The following is a 22,279-nucleotide window of genomic DNA, read 5'->3' on the forward strand; positions in this document are numbered from 1 at the left end:
ATCATAGTAGTTACAAATCAACGGATTGCGCAACTGTCATGTTAAAAAATGTATTTTTTGATTCTGAGATAGCAAAAAGATTTTCCTGCGCTAGAACCAAGACAGAAGCCATTGTAAACCTTGTACTTGCAAATCATTCTCTTAATGTTACTGTAAAAACTTTAAAAGAAAATAAAATTGCATACTGTGGGGTCTCAACTGATGGAAGTAATCATGGTTCGGAAAAAATCTTCCCATTAATTATTCAGTATTCTCATGTAAATGAAGGAGGGTTACAAACAAAATTAATTGAATTACAGAAGATGCCTAACGAGACTGCAGATACCATTTCTACGTATGTTAAAGAAACCCTTGAAAAAAATGGTTTGTGTGAAAAATGTATTGCATTCACAGGGGACAATTGCAATACGATGTTTGGAGGACTGAGACGAAATGAAGAAGGGAATAATGTCTTTGCAAAATTAAAGAAATTGTTGTATAACTTTGATTGGAGTGGGCTGCCCTGCGCATATTTTGAACAATTGTCTTCAGAATGCCGCAGAACTTTGGAAAGTTGATGTAGAGAACATTGTTTTTAAAATTTACCAGTATTTTCAGAATTATACAGTCCGGACTGAAGAGCTTAAGGAATACTGTGAGTTTGTTGAGATTGAATATAGACAGCTCCTTTCCCACAGCAAGACGAGATGGCTTTCATTATTTCCAAGCATCACAAGGCTCATGGACATGTTTCCAGCTTTACAGGCTTATTTTCTGTCCCAAGAAAAACCTCCCATTGTGATTAAAAGGTTCTTTGAAAATGGATTTAGTGAGATTCATCTTTGGTTCGTGCAATCACTTATGAGTGTATTCCATACACACATACAACGAATTGAAAGGGAAAGTAACTCAGCTGCAGAAGTGCCAGATGTCTTAGTCTCAGCGAAAGAAATTATCTCGAAACGGATGGATCACAACTTCATGCCATTAAGAGTAAAGGAAATGCTATACAAAAAACATGATGAAGGACTTGACTTGAATGTGAAAAATTTTCTAATGATACAAAAAATCTGTATAGAAATTGCGTGGAATATTTAAATAAAATAAAAATAAATTTTCTGTTTATACTCCGGGACGACCAAACAGTCAGAGGAGTTAACAAGATAGACAGAATACAAGAAACAGCACCGTATTCAGCAGTCACGGGCTTGAACCCCGGTCACTCAAGGCACGTGTACTTATGCACCCGCGCGCCTGACCACTAGGCTACGGCGGCCTTTATTTAGATAAGTGGCTTCACCATATGAAATCCATTTCCTGTTTTATGTGGATGAAAATGGATGCAGTACCAAGCTGGAACGATGTAGAATGTTCTATTTCCTACTTGATTGACAAAGGAGTAACGATTGATGATGTTAAGTGTTTTGACCAATTTAACAATTTGAAGAAATTTTTTGAGGGTCAAATGAATAATAAAGACTTTAAAAACATGCTTATACATGAACAGTGGGCCAAATATTTTAGTAATTCAAAAAATATTGAATTCCATTCAGAATTGTTGAAAATTGCCCAGTTTTTCTTTGCAATTCCTCCTCACAATGCAAATTAGAGAGTGTATTCTCTCTAATACAAAGTCAGTGGACGAAAGAAAGGAATAGGTTAAATGTCAATTCTGTAAAAGGTATTTTGTTTTTGCAGTACAATTTCAAACATATGTCATGCATTGATTTTTACACATATTTGAGAGGCAATCTAGAGCTATTGAAAGAAATAATTTCTCAAGACAAATATGAATGTACTAATCCTAAATATCAGTAAATGTGGTTTACATTGTCTTTATTTTATTATTTGCATAATATATTTGTCCTCTTTTCTGTCCTCTTTTTTAATCCAAGATGAACTTTTTGTCCTCTTTTATTCGCCCCAAAACATGTAAATGTCCTCTTTTTATGAGTGCAGAAGATGTTTTTTTTTTTGTTCCTGGATAAAAAACCTGGATTTTGTGAGAAAAACACCCTGTTGTCCTCACCTGAGACCAATTAATTCAACCGCCACATGAAAAAGGCCCATAAATGTTCCTCGTGTTATTGACAGGATTCGAACCCAAGCATTTTACACCGGTGAAGAGGATGGAATTATAACCACAGAGCTTTTATTTATTTATTTGTTTTATTTATTATTACAACTGCAAAACAGCAATCGTCATGCCTTTAAGATGCACGAAAAAATTATTTTACAAAGCAGATTCAAACAGAAACTTGGAATGTTAATTACAAAAGATAAAAAAATAGTAATAATAATAAATAAATAAATATATATATACAAAGACAATCTTAAAAGAAAAGGAAGGATTGGTGTGACTGATATGGACAGAGAGAAATAAAATTGCTCAGTTGAATTTCTTCATTCACATTAGAAAAACGTAATATTAAAATTAATTTCAAAGCTCAGATAGCAGATACGATTAGAGATTTCATTTGCTTGTTGGAGTGTCTCCATCGAATACCTCTAAATTTGCTTTTTTGGTTAATCTTAGGGTCCTGTTGCAGCACTTGTAATACCCATCATTTCTCGTTGCGTAGGATGGTTTTAGCAGTGGATACTTTCTTAAAGCTCTGGTCGGTGCATTGAAGTTTATTTTTGAGACTACGTTTGGGGCTATTTATGGTACCATTTAACAGCTTGTTAAATGGCAGTAAATCGGCTTGATCTCTTCTTTCTTCCAGCGTTTCAAGCCTAAAGAATTTACACTCCTCTTCATAAGATTTCTCACCACGCTGTAATCCACTTTTTAAACGAACGTAGTGCATTTTTTGCTCTTTTTTGGATATTTTCAACTTCTGATTTTTGATAGGCTGGATGGGGAGACAGATCAGTCCTGTAAGACATTCTAGGGCTCGCCTAACAGAAATTTTGCAAAGAAACATAAATAATACCAAAATCTCTACTTACTCTTTTAAGGAAACTTAACTTTTTGTTAGCTGCCCTAATAAAAATACCCAAAATTTTCGACATACTTTTTTGATCACGTTATTGTTAATACAACAAGAAAAGCTCAGTTTGTTTGTTTTGTGTGTGTGAAATGGAAAAACTAAGCAGCTTCTCACTGACTACCATTCTGTTCTCCTCCAGCCACTCAGTTGCACACCTTCAATTAAAATTATGTTGTTGCTTTATAAATTTTTGTCGGGTGCAAATATGTTAATTTTGATTTGGCAGTCCCCTAAAATACATGGTTGGTCATTGACATAGATTAGAAATAGCGGAGAACCCAAGGATGAACCCAGTGGGACATCAATTTTGGGTTTAAAATGGCACGAAGGTTTATCTTTAAAAGTTACCGACATCTGTCTCCCTATTCGCGAGGCTTAAATTTTCAAAAAAGAATCGTTTTATGGATAAAAAAAGATTTTCAGTTGGAGTTTTGCTGTGGTCTTTATTCCTTGCTAATTTACTGAAACTTGAGTATAAAGTCATTCGGTCGGGGGAGTCCTGGAGGCAAGAGGGAATTGCGCGAGCTCCTTGCTAAATTCTTTTGGGATTATCCGAGTCCCTTGTTAAAAAAAAAATTAGTTTGATAAAATTTGAGAAGCTGTTTTAAACGGGGATGACCCTTAAGTGAATTTCTTCTTGAGCAAGTCCCTCGTTAACAAATTGGCAGCACACCCCTGCGTTTGGTAACATGCCACGAACACTCCACCTTTACACAACAAATACAACAATACGCTGTTTAAAAATAATAATAAAGAAAATATAAGCAGAAGAAGTGAGTGCAGTTCTGGAGCGATCAGCAGACAAATTTGTTATTTCAATGCAAAATGTTTCGATGCAGACCGCATTTTTGAGCGTAATGTGGGGGGGGGGGGAAGCCAGATGCACAACTCGTGCATCACGGACAGACTTCCTTTGTTTCATCCTCATTCTCTTCGCTCCTCCTCGAGAGGTTACATTTTGCTGCACGAATTCTTGGTAAATGGCCAGCAAGCTGGCTGTGTCACGAGCGAAGCGTTTTCTTGTGGAAGGCAAAAGATGTCGGTAAAATAATAACGGGAGCTCGGCATCGGTGCGGTATGGGGAACAAGCTTAACCGCTGAACGCTTTCTTCGCAATGACGTCACCTTCTTTAAAGGTAATTGGCTGCGTTTGCGAAATGCCCTACAAGGCATTTAAACCCCTTCACGAACTTATTTCTCCGTTTACCGCTCTCACATTAATTGTATGACGCATTTTTTTGCGGAAGACACTGTTGCCAGTTTCGGGTCTAATTTGGACCGAGGAGGGACCGAACGTCTTGGTGGAAATTTCTTCGATGTTTCGTTTCCGAAACAAATGAAAACTTCGGATTTTAAAGTGTCTGGATGTCACCTTAATAGCAGAACTCATATCGGGTTCCTGTCCTAACAAAGAAACCGATAGAACTTGTTGTTTTTCATCCCGGGAAGAACAGTACCCTTAAATTTCTGACATAAAACGGGGTGGATTCTTTCCTTCTTGAGACGGAGCGAGTCTTGACGTTATCAAAAGATTATTTTATTTCTCTTCAAAATAAGATCATCTTATTTTGTGCCTTTCGGTGTATGTGTAATTATACGCTCTTACAGTCGCTTCTTGAAAGAAAAAAGATCCAATAACACGATCAACCATGATGCCACACCATACATTCACCTTTGGGCTATCTCGCTGATACTCCTGCGCGCAGTGTGGGTTTTCAGTCCCCCAAATTTTGACATTTTGCTTATTCACCTTTCCCGAAAAATGAAATGTGCACTCGTCCGTGAAACAAATCTGTGTCATTACACGTTCATCTTGTTCCATTTTCTCCAACATGTTTGTATTGCTCATTTAAAATTGGTTACACCTTTTTATTCGTGTGACCAGTGGTGCACATATTGAATGTCAGTAAAAACTTCAACTGTTTTTCTCACATTTAGCGCAGGTTTTGTGTTTCTACCATTAAAATTACATTTGTTACAAATATTTAAAATTGGTTACACCTTTTTTGGAACACCCTGTACAGTATATGGAAAATTCAAAAAGCAGTCACCGACCACACGGTAAAATATGTTTAATGAGCTATAAGGATCTATGTTTTGTTAATCCAAACAATTAAAATATGAATATTATATTTGTAGAATACTTCTGTATGTTGCACGTATTCTGTGGTCAATTTTCCTGTTTTCTGGACACACTCCGAGTTTCCGGTGTGGGGAAAGAAACCTTCATTGTCGAATTAGACCAACCAATTCAACCACATTGTGAAAAGCTCCAATAAAAGTTTGTGTCACTGATGGGATTCGAACCCAAACCTTTTCCACTTGGATGATGATTGCCTCCATTTGCTACCCGCAAGTGCATAAAATTCAAAATATGATTTGTCTATTTAGTAACAAGGAGTGCCGTAAATGACTAAGACGAATTTTAACTTTTGATTATATCAATCAGTAATGATATAATAGTTTTATGTTGACATGATGCCATCCAGAGATAGGACATGAAAATTTTCATTACATCAAAGCAGAATATTAGGGAGATACAAGGAGGTCGAAAGAAAGGGAAAGGGGGACGAAGTCATGTTTCTTATCAAAGAATCCTTAAAAGTCACCACACTATTCCCAAAGTTCGTTCTCTGAGTTTTAAGTCGACAGTAAAAGGATGCTGAATGCTTGCGGCACGTGTACGGACTGGTTTGGGAGAGAGAGAGAGAGGAATTAGAGAATCCAGTATCCAATTCAGAAGAACACTTCCCATAGAAGTATCAACAGAAAAGGCATGCAGCAGAAACGGAATGTCTATGAGATAGAGGGGGTAGAACGAATTTGTAAGAAATGCGTCATAAATTAACTTAACTGCTCTATTTTGAATGGAATCGAGAAGCATGAAAGAGGGTTTGGGCGTACCGCCCCAGTTATGCAACAATATTCCATATAGCACGAATTTCAGATTTGTACAGAGTGGGTAACTGTTTAAAAGAAAAATAACGCCGAGAGCGAACCCAATTTTTTGAGATGTACAGAAAGCAATATTTGTGATGTGCTTATACCAAGAGAGATTAGACGTCGGGACAATCCCCAATACAGATATATAATCTTGTAAGAAATCTCAGTGGCGTCGAAGACAAGCACGGGAACAGAAAAATCCTTTTTGCGAGATATAAGACTATGAGTTTTAGAAGGAATGAAATCAACTAAGACATCTTTCCCCCACTGGAGATCAGCATTTAAGGAATTGGTAGTGGATATTCAAGAACTTGAAGCTGTTTGTGCAGGAAAAGATTTCTTAAACTGAAAGGTGGAATGCAATGTGCTGTCATCGGCAAAACTATGGGCAGGATTTCCGGTCAATGGAAGAAGGTCATTAATATACAAGAGGAAAAGAATGGGAGGAAGAATTGGAACTTGGGAGCATTGGTGGAGAAGTTGAAAGACGGAGAACCGTCCACCATCACCACAGTGACCAGCCAGAGAGAAAACTGAATACCCAATTACAAAAAATAATTGGAAAACCTTAAGATGGAAACTTATTCAGAAGACTTTTATGCCAAGCACTATCAATAGCCTTAATGTCAACAGCAACTGCTTCAATTTCATCGAAACTTTCCATTGAATTTGTCTCGGTTGTCCTAATTCTTCGATGTACGATTCCTTTCGCTTCAAAGGTGGTACTTGTGCACATGCCCGTTCTGATATTCCCTATCAGAGACTTAGTAGTTTAGAATCTCCTCTTTTCGATCTTCCCTGACTGAATTACCTCATTTTATCAAATTCATCTGTTGATCCCATCCTTCTTCCAACAGTGGCCAGGAGTTAATAATGTAATGTAAGGAAAATTTGCCTGAATAAACCAAAAAAAAAAAAAAATAATAATAATAATAATAATAATAAAAGATAAAATAATAATGAATAAGTTAAAAAGTATTAGAAAATGGAGAAATGAATTTAGTATACTAAACATTAAGTGAGTGTACAAAACATTAAGTCACAAAATACATAACATAAGAACATCGAATTGAATTGAGTAAGAGAATACATTGATCGGGACTCAGGTTATAATAGCGGTGGCCTTGGCCACCCAATACGCAGTATTCTTTTTCTATACTGTCGATCCTGACTAAACTTGTTGAAGTCGATATCTAGATCTTGGACGCGTGGTTTGTTTTAGCGAGAAAACCATCGTTTCTGATTTCTCAGGATTGATGAGTAGACCAAATTGCTGAGAGAGAGAGAGAGAGAGAGAGAGAGAGAGAGAGAGAGAGAGAGAGAGAGAGAGTGGATGTTAGTTCTTTTGGGATTTGGTGAGGGTGTTGGTTTGCCTTAATTGGCGTGACTATCTTTTGGTCGTTGCCATATACTAGAGTATTCAGCTCACGGATTACTAGAGGAGCAATGAGAGCGGGGAAGAGGAGGCCGGATAATACTGCCGCTTGCGGGACTCCAACCGAGATTACCATGCAGCATTGGGAGTTATCTACAGATAGTTTCACTATGCAGTTATGCAGCATTCAGATAGGAGATGACAACTTAGATTTCCTCACATTCAGGAGATGTGAGGAAATCTAAGATGTCATTTCCTATCTGATAGTGGTTCTGTAGTAGCTTTAGAAGAGTTGGGATATGTAATGCAGATTCGATGTCTACATAGGTGACTGCTAGTTCTTTCTTCTCAAAGACTGTGAGGATTCTTTTGGTAGTTTCTAGAAGTTTAGACACAGTTTATCTGTGTGGAGGTGCACAGTGATGTTTGGGATTATTTGGTAGGAACTGCTTGGTGAGGTTCAACAGCAGTATTTTTTTTATAGCAGCTTCAGCAGGGAGGCTGAGTTCGAGATCGGCCTGTAGTGTTTTTTTGGCCTTGGCTTGACTAGATATTCCTTCCATTGGTATGGGAAGATGCTGAAGATCTTGCGATTACTATCGACCTCGCTTAGGTTGTTCATTTACCTACCAGAATACCAGACAATCCTAACCACACAGCCAACATGCTTTTTCTCACAAATAACCATTCAAAAACACAAGGTTGACGTGAGCGGTCTTTTAGGCACCTCAGTTCATAACTTGGTGGTGATGGGGGATCTTGTCCAGTGGAACCTTTCTCACATGACATTTCTCAAGATAGTGTCGTTTGGCATTAAAAAATGAAAAATGGAACGATCTGCGAGATTTTATTCCTTGGTTACTCTTTCATATCATCTGATGTCAACATTTGCTCAGATCGTGTCGGCGAAAATATTCTTGTAGTATGAAATCCTTTATTCCACTCTCGTTCTTTATCTAAACCTTTGTTTTCGAATAAAGGTGCTAAGGCTGTTCAAGATAAGAATGTTGCATATCGCAAATGGTTTGCATCCAAATCTTCACGTTCATTTTCTGCAGACACCAAATCTCGCAACAATTATAAAGCAGTTATTAATCAGTCCAAACTATATTTTGAACCGGCTAAGTAAAAAACTTGCTTCTTGGACTAGAACTCTGGGAATGGTAGAGGGTAGTCGAGCATTTCGATCTTTTACCTAAGTTAATGGTCGCAACTTTTTTTTGATCTTTACTCCCACTTATATTTAAATTTGATAGTTATATTGACACCTGAGCTAAAGATACAGCCGACCTGTTAGCGTCCTTCTTTTCTTCTACCTCTTATACTGATGATCTTGTTAATCTACCTCCTACCATTCCCAATACACTCACTTTTTTATGACCTAGTTTTGGTGCATTATAGCCTTAGTTGCTAATGTGCCAATAAAACCCAAACAAACAAATCCAAATCCATTCAATGACCTTCCATCAAAATGATGTCAGAAAAATTTTGAATAGCCTTGATGCCAAAAAAGCGTCAGGTTCTGATGGTAGTTGTCCACTTATTCTCAAAACCTCTGCTTCTGAAATTATTGCTACTCTATGTATCTGTTTTACACTTTCTTATTATACTAGTATTTTGCCTTCTACTTCGAAATTTGCTCTTATTCAGCCTAAAAAGGGTTACAAATCTCTCCAATCCAGTTATCATCCCATTGCACTTCTACTCTTTCCAAAGTAATGGAGAAATCTATTAACTGTCAACTTTTAAACTATCTAGAAACCTTCATCTGACCAATAATCGCCAATATGGATTCCATTAGTATCGATCCACTTATGATATACAGGCTTTTGGTACCCATCTTATTTGGGAGGTTTAGATCTTTTCGCAGATAAGTTTGTTGATTAGTTTGACAATGCATGATGTATTCAGGAATAAGAAAAGGTGTGAAAGACATGTTGTGTTAAGTAATGAAATTTGGTAATGCCCCCTCCCGGCACACACTACTCGGACTCCCTCCAGTCACCACCTTGCAGAAGCGACATTGAGAGCAAGATTATACACTAGCTGATCTAGATGCCTCCTAAATAGTTATCAATAGCTTCGGTTCGGAGTTATCAATAGCTCCGAATTATCTAGCGGCTGGCCTGCGAACACCGTTTTAGAGCTGTACTCGCGAAATGTAAGGAAGATTGGATCTCGATCGTGATGCCTATCATAATCTCAAAACACATAAATCACACAGCTTGATGGAATAGACGGGAGTGGTTGCCACAGGAGGCTTTTCCTGCCGGCTAAACATGGGTTTCACCACTTCAAGCCTCCAATAATGTTATCCTCCATGCAACTTCTGAGACCGATTAACTCAGCCACGTTGTGAAAAAAAGTCCCATAAAAATTCTTCACGTCATTGATGGGATTCGAAATGTCGTCATTTCCACCCATAGTGGGAGGTATGATGATTACACGAAATGTGCTACCCATGAAGGCCTGTGTGGTGCGAGATGATTTTCAAAAAAAAAAAAAAAAAAAAAACTGTCATTGAAGGCCGAGAACAACCTCATCTACCCATCTATATTATGTCCATAAATTTCATATGTTCTCTGGCTTTGCCTGTTTTGCTGGATCCAACGCTAGGACAACAACGTTCCCTGGGGATGAGGGAATTTTGCTGTCCTCGACTGAGATCGACTAACTCTCAATCATGGAATGAAAACAGCCCATAAACGTTCCTTGTTCATTGACGGAATTTGAAACCGGGCCTTTACCTCCCTGTGTGGGGAGGACTGTGATTATAACTACTGTGCTACTGCGCGAATATGACTTGCAGTAAAGGAAAGATGATAATTGGAGTATGTTACAGGCTAAATGATTCGGACTAATATGACAAAAAAATCCCTATAAATCCTTAATCCCTATAAAAATCCATAGAAGTTTGTGTGGGTAGCACACTACCATCGTCACCGACCTTCCCACACCGGATGTAAAAGAACTGAGTTCCCTTAAATGACGCGAGGAACTTTTGTGGGCTTTTTCCGCTCCGTGGATAAGTTACTGGATCTCTAATGTAGATAGCAAGGTCTCTCCTCACCACCGAAAATCGGGTTTTTGTCTAGCAAACCACGCAATTCACGAACATCATTCACTTGGGTAATTGAACTAACGTTCGGGGTGACCCTAATGTGACATTTATTATACTTACGTATAATAAATGTTATTTATTATCACCATCAATGGCAGCCAAATGTGATTTTTTCATTATGAGCGGTTTCGATCTACCTCTTAGTTGTTGTTGTTATTTGGTTTTTAGGAGCATTAGCAACTAAGGCCATATTGCTCCGGGATATGCAGTGGTCATTCCCTGACCTTTCCGCATCCTCCGTTTTTGGTGGTGACGGGCTCGAACCCCGGTCTAATCAAGAAGCGTGTACTACGCACTGCTGCTCCTTCCCACCTGGCTACGGAGGCGCCCTACCTCTTAGTAAATTGAAAATTGTGAACTGGCAATACGCCATACCGAAAAGTTCTTGAAATGTCCTGATGATTGTCATTTATTACATGTTGGGGAAAGTGACGGCAATCCAAATATCCTCGATCTAGTAGAAGGATCCAAACTGCATCAATAACTTTATAGTTGTAGAATAAGAGTAATTTATCTCAATATGATACGTAGAACACTTCCGTATGATATTCTCCAGAAATTAAAACGAATAAAACATTCACGCAAAAATTAGTAAAACATCAATTTAACACAATTCAAAAATTAATACAAAATCAAAACACAATTTTAAAATATTAATTAAAAAATCAATTGAAATTAAACGTAAATTTTGAAAAACGATAATCCCTTCCTGAAGCAGACAAAGCTTTGTCTTATCACAGGAATGGAAATTGCGAATTTTGTAAGCTTGAATCTTAAACTGATTATTTGTCCTCACGTACGCGCCCAAAAGGCCACAAATCGGAGATTAGATATGGACGACGACCGTTAATAGAATTCTCATGTAATTTAATTTCGACGGTTTCTGCAATTAATAGGCTCCTATAATTGCGTTGGACACTGAGTATTTTGGCCTCGTTAAATAAAAATGTATGGTTTTCGTTAACGGCATTAAAAAAGGCCATTTCTTGCAGTGATTGCGACTCGTCTTACCAAGGATCTACGCAATTTCCGCTTATTGTTCGCGTAAAACAACACACGTTCTCAGTTCGTGCTTCTCGTTCAGCAGGTGAGGCCTTTAATTTCAAGGCCCGAAGGATTTGGAGTATTTCTTGGGCTCCATTAACTGCAAACAATTGTGCGTTATTGATAACGATTTCAGGATGGGAAGAGATTTAAGGAAATTTTCCAAAAGTCACAAATGCATTCGTTTCAGTGAAGATGTTCCGCATAAGAAAGATTGGATTTAATTGAGAAAAATAAAAAATCAAGGAGTGTTAGACCTTACTGCGAGACACCGATTTATATGAGAATTAGCATTAGTAGAGGCATATGATGCAAGAAAGCAGGCTTATACAGCAAAAAAAAAACACTTTCCAATTTCACCCATGCATTCGCTCCAACTATTTGTCTAGTTCTGCCTTGAATTTATTTAGGCTATCAACTTCCACAACAACAGATGGAAGTTTGTTCCAGCAATCGACTACTCGCTGGCTAAAGGCAAATTTCCGCACATCTATTCGACAACTGTCTTTCCTCAATTTCAGTTTATGCCCACTCAGGTTAATAACTTGAGCAAGAGGAAGAATCCCATCAGCATTGAGCCTGCTCAATCCATTCAAGGCCTTATACACCTCAATCAGATCGCTTCACAGGTGCCCATTCTCCAGAAGCTGCAATTTTCAGAACTTAAGCCTTTCTTCGTAAGAGCAACCCTTTGTTCCATTCACTAATCTTGTTTCCCTTCTCTGTACTCGTTCCAGCATCTCTACATTCTTCTTGAAATGAGGCCTACAGACCTGTATACAGTACTCAAGGTGTGGCATGACCATTGCCTTATACAAAGGAATAATCACCTCCTTATTCCTGCTAGAAAATTCCTGTATATCATTGACAAAACCCAATGACCTACTCGGGCAGCCTGTATGCACTGCTGAGAAAACTTCATATCTGACTGCGCAATAACCCCCAGGTCTCTTTTACACGGTTTGATCTATTAGACACATTTTATCCGACTATCTAGATTTCAGCAATACTCGTTTTATCGCTTTTAACCATCTGACAGAGCCTCATACACTCAGTCAGATTTTTTTTTTTTTTTTTTTTTTTTTTATGAATAGCCCAAACACGAGAGGTATTAGAACCTATAGTACTTAGTACCGTGCTTGTGTTGGAGGTTGAAAAGACGAAAGAAGATATTTGTTGACATAGTTGACATATATAAATTTTATTCATATATGTATTCTTAACTTTTTGACTAGATAACTTTTTCAAAGTTACCAGATTCTATTTTTACCTTGCCTAGGAGCTAATAGCCAGTGTTGTTAATGCGCCAGAAAAATCTTATACTAAACCAAATCTCTTTCATTCTCCACTACCCCAGGTGTAATACCACCCAGTTGGTATATTTTTCTGGGGTTACTGCTACTCATATGCAGTACTTTGCATTTATCAATATTAAACTTCAGTTGCCACTTCTCAGATCATCTGCCCAACTTTTCCAGATAATGTTGCAGAAGCATACTGTCTTTGCTGTTATTAACAACTTTCCCAACCTTTGTATTATCTGCAAACTTTGACAATAACCGTGATATACCTTCATCAATATCATTGATAAACAACAATTGGCCCAACAATCACCCCTCCGTAACATCACTAACAACATTAGTCTATGAAAAGCAGTGTCCATTGATTACCACTCTGTGTCTTCTCCCATTCAACCACCCTTTTATCCATTGTGGCAACTTGCCTTTAATGATACACTGTTCCAATTTGTACAGTAATCTTCCATGTGCCACAGTATCAAAAGCATTCCTAAAATCCAAGTACATGATATCAAAATTATTCTTTGCATCCAGTTCCTTTGTGACCACATCATGGTATCCAATCAAATTTGTCAGACAAGACTTCCCCTTAACAAACCGATGCTGTGTCTGAACTATAACTGCTGTTTTAGTATTAGCATTAGTAGAGGCATACGATGCAAGAAAGCAAGCTTTTGCAGCATCAGCCAAAAAAAAAAAAAAAAAACTCCCATTTCATCCCTCCATTCGTTCCTGTCCAGCTCAGCCTTAAATTTATTTAGGCTATCAACTTCCACAACAAAAGATGGAAGTCTGTTCGACCAGTCAACTACCCGCTGGCTAAAGGCAAATTTCCGCACATCTATCCTACAACTATCTTTCGTCAATTTGAATCTGTGCCCCCTCAAGTTCTTAATCTGAGCAAGAGGAAGAATCCCATCATCATTCAGCTTGCTCCAGACATCCAAGGCCTTATACACCTCAATCAGATCACCTCGCAGGTGACTACTCTCCAGGCGCCGGAATTTGAAGAACTTAAGCCTTTCTTGGTAAGAGCACCCTTTTTTCCCGTCACCAATCTTGTTGCCCTTCTTTGTACTCGTTGCTAGCAACTCTACATCCTTCCTAAAATGAGGCTTCCAGACCTGTACACAGTACTCTAGGTGTGGCCTGACCATTGCTTTGTATAACGGGATAATAGCCTCACTGTCCCTGTTAGCAAAATTCCTATATATATCATTGACAAGACTCCATGACCTGCCCCTGCAGCCCGTCTGTTCTGTCCACCGAAGTCATATTCGACTGCACAATTACCCCCCCCCCCAGGCCTTTTTCATTTTCCACTTCCCTGAGTGCAGTATCTCACAGTTGGTATGTTTCTCTTCGGTTATTGAAACCCATATGCAGTACTTTACATTTGTCAAAGTTAAACTTCAGTTGCCACTTCTCAGTCCATTCGCTCAACTTATCATTGCAGGATCATCTTGTCTAGATGATCCTGCAATACATCTTCAACCAGTGACTCGATTATTTTCCCTGGAACAGAAGTCAAATTAACAGATCTGTAATTAGTCGTGTCATCCTTTGATCCCCCCCCCTTTGTGAGTTAGAGATACATTTGCACATCTCCAGTCCGTGGGGACTTCTCCTGAGTCCCAGGATGCTCTCATAATTATGGCTAAGGGTTTGCTTACTTACTTTGCTGACTCCTTTAATATAACTGGATAGATCCCATACACCCCGGGTGCCTTTCTTATGCTTAACTTCAACAATTTCTCCTCCGTTTTGCTCTCACTTATTGCAAAATCATTTAACTCCCTATTAGAGTTTGACAGCCAATGGCAATTATCCATAAAATGGAGGCTAAATCTGTGGATTGCCAACTGCTTTTTGTAATTGGATATCCAGATTTCTCTCTAACTGTTCACTGCGGTTGATTTCTGACTTCACTGCGGGTAGGTGGCTCTCTTTCTTCTAACCTTCCTACTAATACTTGTGTTCCAGTTAATACTGGTGTTCCCCAAGGTTCAATTCTTTCTCCATTGGTTTCATTTAAAAAAAAAAAAAAAAAAAAGAAAGGCATTTCAGAACATCCAACTCGTTGTACGGAATGACCGAAACGGGTTCCGCTGCTGTCAGAAAAAAACAAGAACGTATTGACACAGCGGACGCAAATACATTTTTGTGATACACATTGGGCCTCTTTATACCAATGGGGAAATATTTAGATGCCATTGGTTATCGTGAAATCGCGTTCAACTAGGTGCATCTCTTCATGTATCCCTCTGCAAATGGGTTCTTCCAACAATGTCACAAGGATAGAATTGTACAGAATTTGTTTCAGGAACATGAGAATTCAGTTTACCGTGGTGGGTTTCTTCAGGCATTAGATATCGCTCGAATTGAGCACCTTTGGGTGAGATGGAAAAGCTCTTCTCAACACTCATCCAATTTGCAAGTAACTGTGGGATGCAATTGAGCCAACGTGGACAGCATCCGCGTGGCACGCTTTTTTTGGGCCCATGGTACGATGAATTCGAGCTGTTCTGAGGGCTAAAGGGTCGAGACCCATTCTCTATTAGATAGATGTATCTAGTAAAAATGGCTATTCAATGTTTTTGCTTTTATTAGCGCTTAAAAAATCGCTAATTTTTAATTTTTTGTTGAATGTTTCTTCCTTACAGTCGATCACAACTCTGAAAGGTTTTAATTAATTGACGATCATCGCTGCATGCAATGTTATCCATCAGAATCCACAACTGAAGATGTTTGAATCTTCTTCGCTACGCAAAATTAGTTGTTTAATGGTTATGCGGAATTGTCTTGTCGTAAATGAAATTTCTAGTTTGCTCTATTTTCGCACCAACATTTCTTGTAAATCTCAGAGAACCTCTCGCGCCTCACTCTTCGCTGTGTTTTCCCCCTGTTCAAAAAGTTGGCACGACCACTGTACTTTATTTAGCCCGAACACGAACCTCGATCAATTGTTGCTGCCGTAGCGTTGCTGCAGCTGCCGACTAGCGACATCCCAGTAAATTTTTTTATCCGGCGAAGACTTCGTTACTCACACATCAACAATCCCAAGCACGAAGGAAACCAAACCCGGAATGAAACATTTCTCCCTTCCTTCTCTCACCTGTTGGGTCTGCGATAATTTCTGCATTCATCAATTTTTTGGGATAAACTTGGAAAGAAGGAGATAACTGTTTTCATCCCATCAACTCCTTTTTGTTTTCTGAAGCCGCTGTTTTCAGTGTAAGTCAGGATAATCAAGTGGTGCGAGATTTTTTATGTATGAGAAATGTCTCCAAGCAAGCAGAAATCTATTAATTAATCATTCCTTTCCATCTAATCAGCCTTTTTTACCCACGGTAGAAGCATTTCTTTCCAACAAGGAAAAATCTACTTTCTGCCTCGAAATAGCCACCCATTTTAAATAGCGGTATTGCCATTAAGACGTTTTATGGGACCAAACAAGTAACGCGATTCATTGCGCGCATTATGAGCTATTTCAGTGTTCTCACCAGTTTTATGGGACACGCCGTTATTCCTTATTTTTAGTTTCACTGTTGATTCAAGATGGATTTCGGAATTGCATAATTCTTTTTATGAAATCATTCACTGATTCAGAAATAACCAAAGAAAATTACTTTAAACATCGTCGAATATTTTGTATTCTGTTTTCAGTCATCTGTTAGTTACAAATGTATATGGAGCATCCTGTAGGGATAATCACCTCCTTTTCCCTGCTAGCAAAATTTTCTGTATATCATTGACAAAACCCCATGACCTGCTCTTTGCCCAGAAAATTTCATATCTAACTGCACAATTACTCCCTGGTCTTTTTCATTTTCTACCACCCTAAGTGCAGTATTACACAATTGGTACGTTCCTCTGGGTTTACCACTATATGTAGTACTTTGCATTTGTCAATGTTAATTCAGTTGCCACTTCTCAGTTCATTTGTCCAAATGTTCTAGATCCTGTTGCAGTAGCACACTGCCATTACTGTCATTAAAAACCCTGCCAACCTTTGTATCATCTGCAAACTTCGACACTAAGCCTGATATACCTTCATCAATATCATTGATAAATATACAACACAACAGTGGATCCAACACCGAACCCTGTGGGACTCCACTAATAACATTAGTTCACAAAGAGCAGCGTCCATTGATTACCACCCTCTGTCTTCTCCCACTCAACCATCCTTTTATCCATTGTAGCAATTTACCCTTAATACCATTCTGCTCCAATTTGTACAGTGGTCTTCCATGCGCAACAGTATCAAAAGCTTTCCTGAAATCCAAATATATGATATCAAAATTATTTTTTGCATCCAGTTCCTTTGTAACCACATCATAATATCCTATCAAATTTGTCAGACAAGACTTTCCCTTAACAAACCCATGCTGTGTCTGAATTATTGCTGCAGTCTTGTCTAGATGATCCTGCAATTAATCTTTAATCAGTGACTCAATTATTTTACCTGAAACAGAAGTTAAACTAACTGGTCTTAATTACTTGTGTCGCCCATCGATCCCCCTTTGTGAATTGGGGATACATTTGCACATCTCCAGTCCGTGGGGACCTCCCCTGAGTCCAAGGATGCTCTCATAATTATGGCTAAGGGTTTGCTTAGTTGCTTTGCCGCCTCCTTTAATATAACTAGATAGATCCCATTCATTCCAGGTGCCTTTCTTATGTTTAACTTCAACAATTTCTCCTCCGCTTTGTTCTCAATTATTACAGAATCACTTAGGTCCCTGTTAGAGTTTGATAAACTTCTGGCACTCACCTCATTGAATAACTCCTCATGTGTGAATGTAGATGCAAAATTCTCATTCAGTTTACCAGCTACCTGAGCATGATCATCAATAGTCAACCCATTTGTTAAGTGGTCAACCCATAACCGGAAACGTCACCGTAAGTCGGTACACAGCGCTGTTCATCAGTTCGCGAGAGGAAAAATTTCCGGTTTACTCATTCAAGCAGTAGTCGCCGCACGAAGAGCATGCTTCGATATAAGAACTGTGAGCTGGCAGACATTCACCTAGTGTATGGATTAGCAGAGGGCAATGGACGAGCCGCTCAACGAATTTATGGAAAACGTTTCCCAGACAGACATGTACTGGACCACCGTTTGTTTGCGCGTGTGCATCAAAATATGTGCGATTATGGGTCATTTAGAGGTAACAGGAGTAGTGCGGGCAGACCACATTCGACGCGAACTCCCGCCATGGAAGAAAGTGTGTTGAATGCCATCCAGAATAATCCTACTACCAGCACATGTGCCGTTGCCTCTGCTTTAGGAGTGTTTCGTTGCAGTGTACAGCGTGTCTGGCACAACGATTCCTTACACCCCTTTCATCTCCAAAGGGTTCAGTTACTGCTCCCCCAAGATCATCCTGCACGTGTGGCTTTTGTGCAGTGGTTTCTCCAAGAAAGTGTTGAAGACTTGAATTTTCCAGCCTATGTTTTGGTCACGGATGAGGCTCATTTCACTCGAGAAGGCTTATTCAATCAGCACAATGCTCATGTGTGGGCTCAAGACAACCCACACGGTGTGCGCCCCCATGCGGCATAACATCGCTTCGCAATAAATGTTTCGTGCGGCATAACATCGCTTCACAATTTTGTTTCAACATGACGGGGCAGGTGCGCTGTCATGTTGAAACAAAATTGGGCGTCGATTGGGCGTGGTGGACCCTTTGCCTGCCCCCCTGATTTATCGAGCCTCGATTTCTTTCTGTGGGGCCCGGCCCTCAAATCTATCGTGTATGAATCGCCTGTGGAGACGGAAATGGATCTCGTGGCGAGACTCGTCTGTGCTGCTGTTACTGTCAAAGAAACTCCAGGTGTGTTCGACCGTGTTCGCCAATCCATGCTGCATCGGTGTCATGCATGCATCGCGTCTTGTCTCATGGTGGAACCTTCGAGCATCTGTTGTAACATCATGAAATGCATCCATCTCGTACTCCATTGTTAATATTATGTCAAATAAATGTTTGCCACTAATTACTGTCTTGTTTCATTTCTGCTTCTTGTGCCTCTTCTACTACTTTCCCGTGACGTTTCCGGTTATGGTTTCCTATGCGATTCACATTCCTTTAGACGTTACCTACCTCCCCTAAACGTTTGTACCAATATTTTTGAGACACCCTGTATAAGGTCCTTTATACCTGTCCAAAATGTCTATGTGTCTCCTCATTTCATTGTTAATCTATGGTACCCCACCATACTAAATTTTGTCCCGCTTCATTGCCAGTTGCAGGAGTTACATTACGTTTTCTATGTGTTCTGTTAATTCTGTCGAGCAGTGTAGTTTTAGCATTATATTGTTAAGTGACACAATAACACAAGACATTTTCTTGAAACAAATACTTTAGGCATATTACTGACCCTTTTCATATTAGAGCATTGTATTAATATTTAAGCACTCAGTATATTATTCTCATTTTTTTTTTAATTTCTGTCGATTACTAACGTTGAAATTGATTCTATTCGATAATTCCAAGTTGAATACTTAATGAGTTAAATAATTAATTAAAAATTATCCCTGCCATGTTCTTACAGTTGTTTTCTCGTTGCAGGTTACCCTCTCATTATGTATATCCTTCAGCCTACCTACCAACTCCAGGTCTGATTCTTCCTCCACACAATCCCTTGTCTCCAGCTGCAGCTGCCGCGGCTGCTGCAGCTGCCGCTAATCCATTCTACGATTACCCTGCGGCTTATCCATCTGCATATGCAAATGGCCTGGAAGCGGCTTATCCGTTTGCGATGGCCACAGCAGCGGCACCGACGCCACCCGCGGGACACGGAGGGCCCTATTTACCTCCTGCTGCCTACGCCTACACAATACCTGCAGGGACGCCTTTCCCGATGCCATACGGAGCCCAGTCTCAAGATTCGCGAATGTAAACAGTGGTAGTTTGGACTCGAAGACTGTGGGAGTGACGTCGAGGGACAGCAACCGAGAGACTTAACAGCTATATTAGTGTTTGTGTTTGTCTTTTGTGATGTCTGAGGTGACGGGATCCAGCCAAACTCTTCGTTGCGCCATGTTGACTAAGTGGTTACTGTGGATTATCAGCATTTGTAGTGACATTGGTCAGCAGTTCGACGTTGTTTTTTCAACGTGGTGCCTCCCACTCTGCGCTTATTCCGAGTTCGGAGTAGCTGTTGATGTGGTTCACATACTGGCGGTAAGACCAGAAGACTTATCCTAATTTGTTTTTTTAATTAAATATGGCGATAACTGATGAGGATGATGGCGCGTAGAGCCATCACGTAATGCTAATATCACTGTCTAAGTCACTTTCAGCAAGCAATACGAAAAGCTGCGTGCAATGAGTTTTCTGGTAAGTCTAAATATTGATGTCAGTCTCTTTCATTGAATGAAAAAAAATTATGCTGGTAACTCTTCTGTATCGGAGGATTGATTAATATTGTGTCACGAATTGGTAAGACTGCCTCCAGGTGCCCATCAGAATCAGAAATGATCTAGAAATATTCGGAAGAAAGTAAATCAGCTGCTGCATTATTAAGGAATGGATGCAATCAGAGAAATATTACTAATTTAAACTTTTATTATTTAACCCAAATTAATTAATCAGCAATAAACTCGCCACAATTCTTATTAGATTAGTTCTGTTTTAACGGCACAAATAAATGGTCAAATAAAAAAAAAAATCTTCTGTCGCAGCAGGACTGCGCTCAGCATTCGCTTACCATATAGGTAATTCAAAATCGTTTACAATTCAATTTAGAAATCGTAGTCAAGGTGCTGACCATAACTGCTTTCTCCATTCTCTTCATATATTCGTTTGTTGTGTGAAAGTTTCAGTGACTAGGGAGAATAAATGACCTGAGAGGTTCAAGTGCGAATATAACCAGAACAATTTAATCAGGGCACATTACCAAATTTGGCAAAATACTGGTCCATTTATTTCCTTTCATTAGTTCAAAGTTAATAAAATGAACTTACACGAGTTTTGTCTATTATATATTACCTATCCTGTGAAGAACTTAATGAAATTCAACAGGACTTCATCCATGTTTTGAAGAAGTGAGGGGTTGAAAAAAATTGTATTCACCCAGTAGTAGTTGTGATAGAAAGTTGAAGCAAACACCATGTATTGCACTTTTTTTAACATAGTCACCAGACAAAATGATACATTTTTGCAACCTCTCAATACACTTCCACAGGCCAGTTTCGCAGAAGTCCTTTGACTGTCTTTCAAATCTCGACTCAACAGCGAAAAAAGTGTTTTTCACAAAGAAAGGACTTCAGGTGCAAGATTGGAGGAACAAGCAGGCTGCGGCAATATTTCAAACCCACATTCTTGGCACACATCAATGCAGCATGCGAGGAATGCGCAAGGTAAAGATTATTCCAACTTCCTCATAAATACCATGAGGTTGAAATAATACTTCGTCGTCACAGTACAGCCCTTTAGAAGGTAATCTGTTAGTATGCACCATGCTGATACCAAAATACTTTGCCGTTTTGGGGGATTGGGGGAGTGATTCCACATGCTTCCATTGTTTGAATTTGTTTAGTTTCGGGATCATAGTGATGGATACAAGTTTCATGGTGACTACCCGTGAAAAACACTTCTTTTGCTTCTTCTGACATATCAACGTTTTATATGCACATTGTGCTCTTTCCTTCTTCTGGTAAGGGGTTAGAAGTCTGAGAACCCATCTGGCAGACATTATTATTATTATTATTATTAATATCCATATGCAAGGAAGCCTGAGTCTTATGCTGCACCAGGAAAAAAAATAAAAGTTCCCGAGTAACCCTGAGAGAGAGAGTCAAAAGTAGAAGGGAATCACCAAGAAAGAGAAGATTGATGATATCCAGCTCAGGACCCTGGGTGTGCCAAGCCCATACTCACCAGATGCGAGTCCCCGGGGGTAAACATTTTACTCATATGCAACTGTTGGTGGATGATGTGTTACACAACTAATTCTTTGATGCTGATACGGGATATTCCAGGATTAATAACTCAATTTTTGTAACGCTCTTCTGTTACAGCAGTTGCTAGGTGTCCTGGGATTTCATCATGCACTGAGGTTATTCCATATTTGAATTGTTTATACCAATGTGCAACAACGACACACTGCAACCTGGGCAGTATTCTCCTTAAACAGCGACCACTTGTATTGGTATTTGGGGTGTTTTCCCCTGCAGAATGATATACCGAATCACCGATTTGTATTCCACTTCATCCATTGTGACACCACTTCATTTAGCGCTGTAAAGAAAAAATAATAAAAGTGGTCAGATTGAAACTAAAATTTTTGTCGTATAGAGATTTCAAGGCATCAAACTATTAAAAAAAAAAAAACCTTTGTATCAAGACTATTTCTGTGTGAATTCACATTTAGCTGTGTGGCCAACGCGGGAGTGTGAGTAATAAGCTCGTTTTAAAAGAACTTTTTATTACTATTTATTTTGTGACGATATTTCGTTCCTTAAACTATATTTATTTTAACATCACCAAAGCTTATCTATCTTATATTTGTATGAATGGTT

At 39.0% G+C, this 22,279-nt stretch overlaps 1 protein-coding gene across 1 annotated transcript in view; it reads left to right on the top strand.

Annotated features, from left to right (window-relative positions):
• Positions 1-21,448, top strand: part of LOC150077647 (RNA-binding protein 24-like) — a 115,123-nt gene extending 93,675 nt beyond the window's left edge. Inside the window, exon 4 of the mRNA XM_090384250.1 lies at positions 19,326-21,448. Coding sequence (XP_090240376.1) covers positions 19,326-19,656 — 331 coding nt within the window. The 3' untranslated portion in view covers positions 19,657-21,448. The remainder of the gene's footprint in view (positions 1-19,325) is intronic.
• Positions 21,449-22,279: the final 831 nt, after the last annotated feature.

The sequence above is a fragment of the Mastigoproctus giganteus genome, chromosome 11, assembly GCF_048544385.1.
Source record: "Mastigoproctus giganteus isolate SK-2022 chromosome 11, ASM4854438v1, whole genome shotgun sequence".
NCBI classification, from domain to species: Eukaryota; Metazoa; Arthropoda; class Arachnida; order Uropygi; family Thelyphonidae; genus Mastigoproctus; species Mastigoproctus giganteus.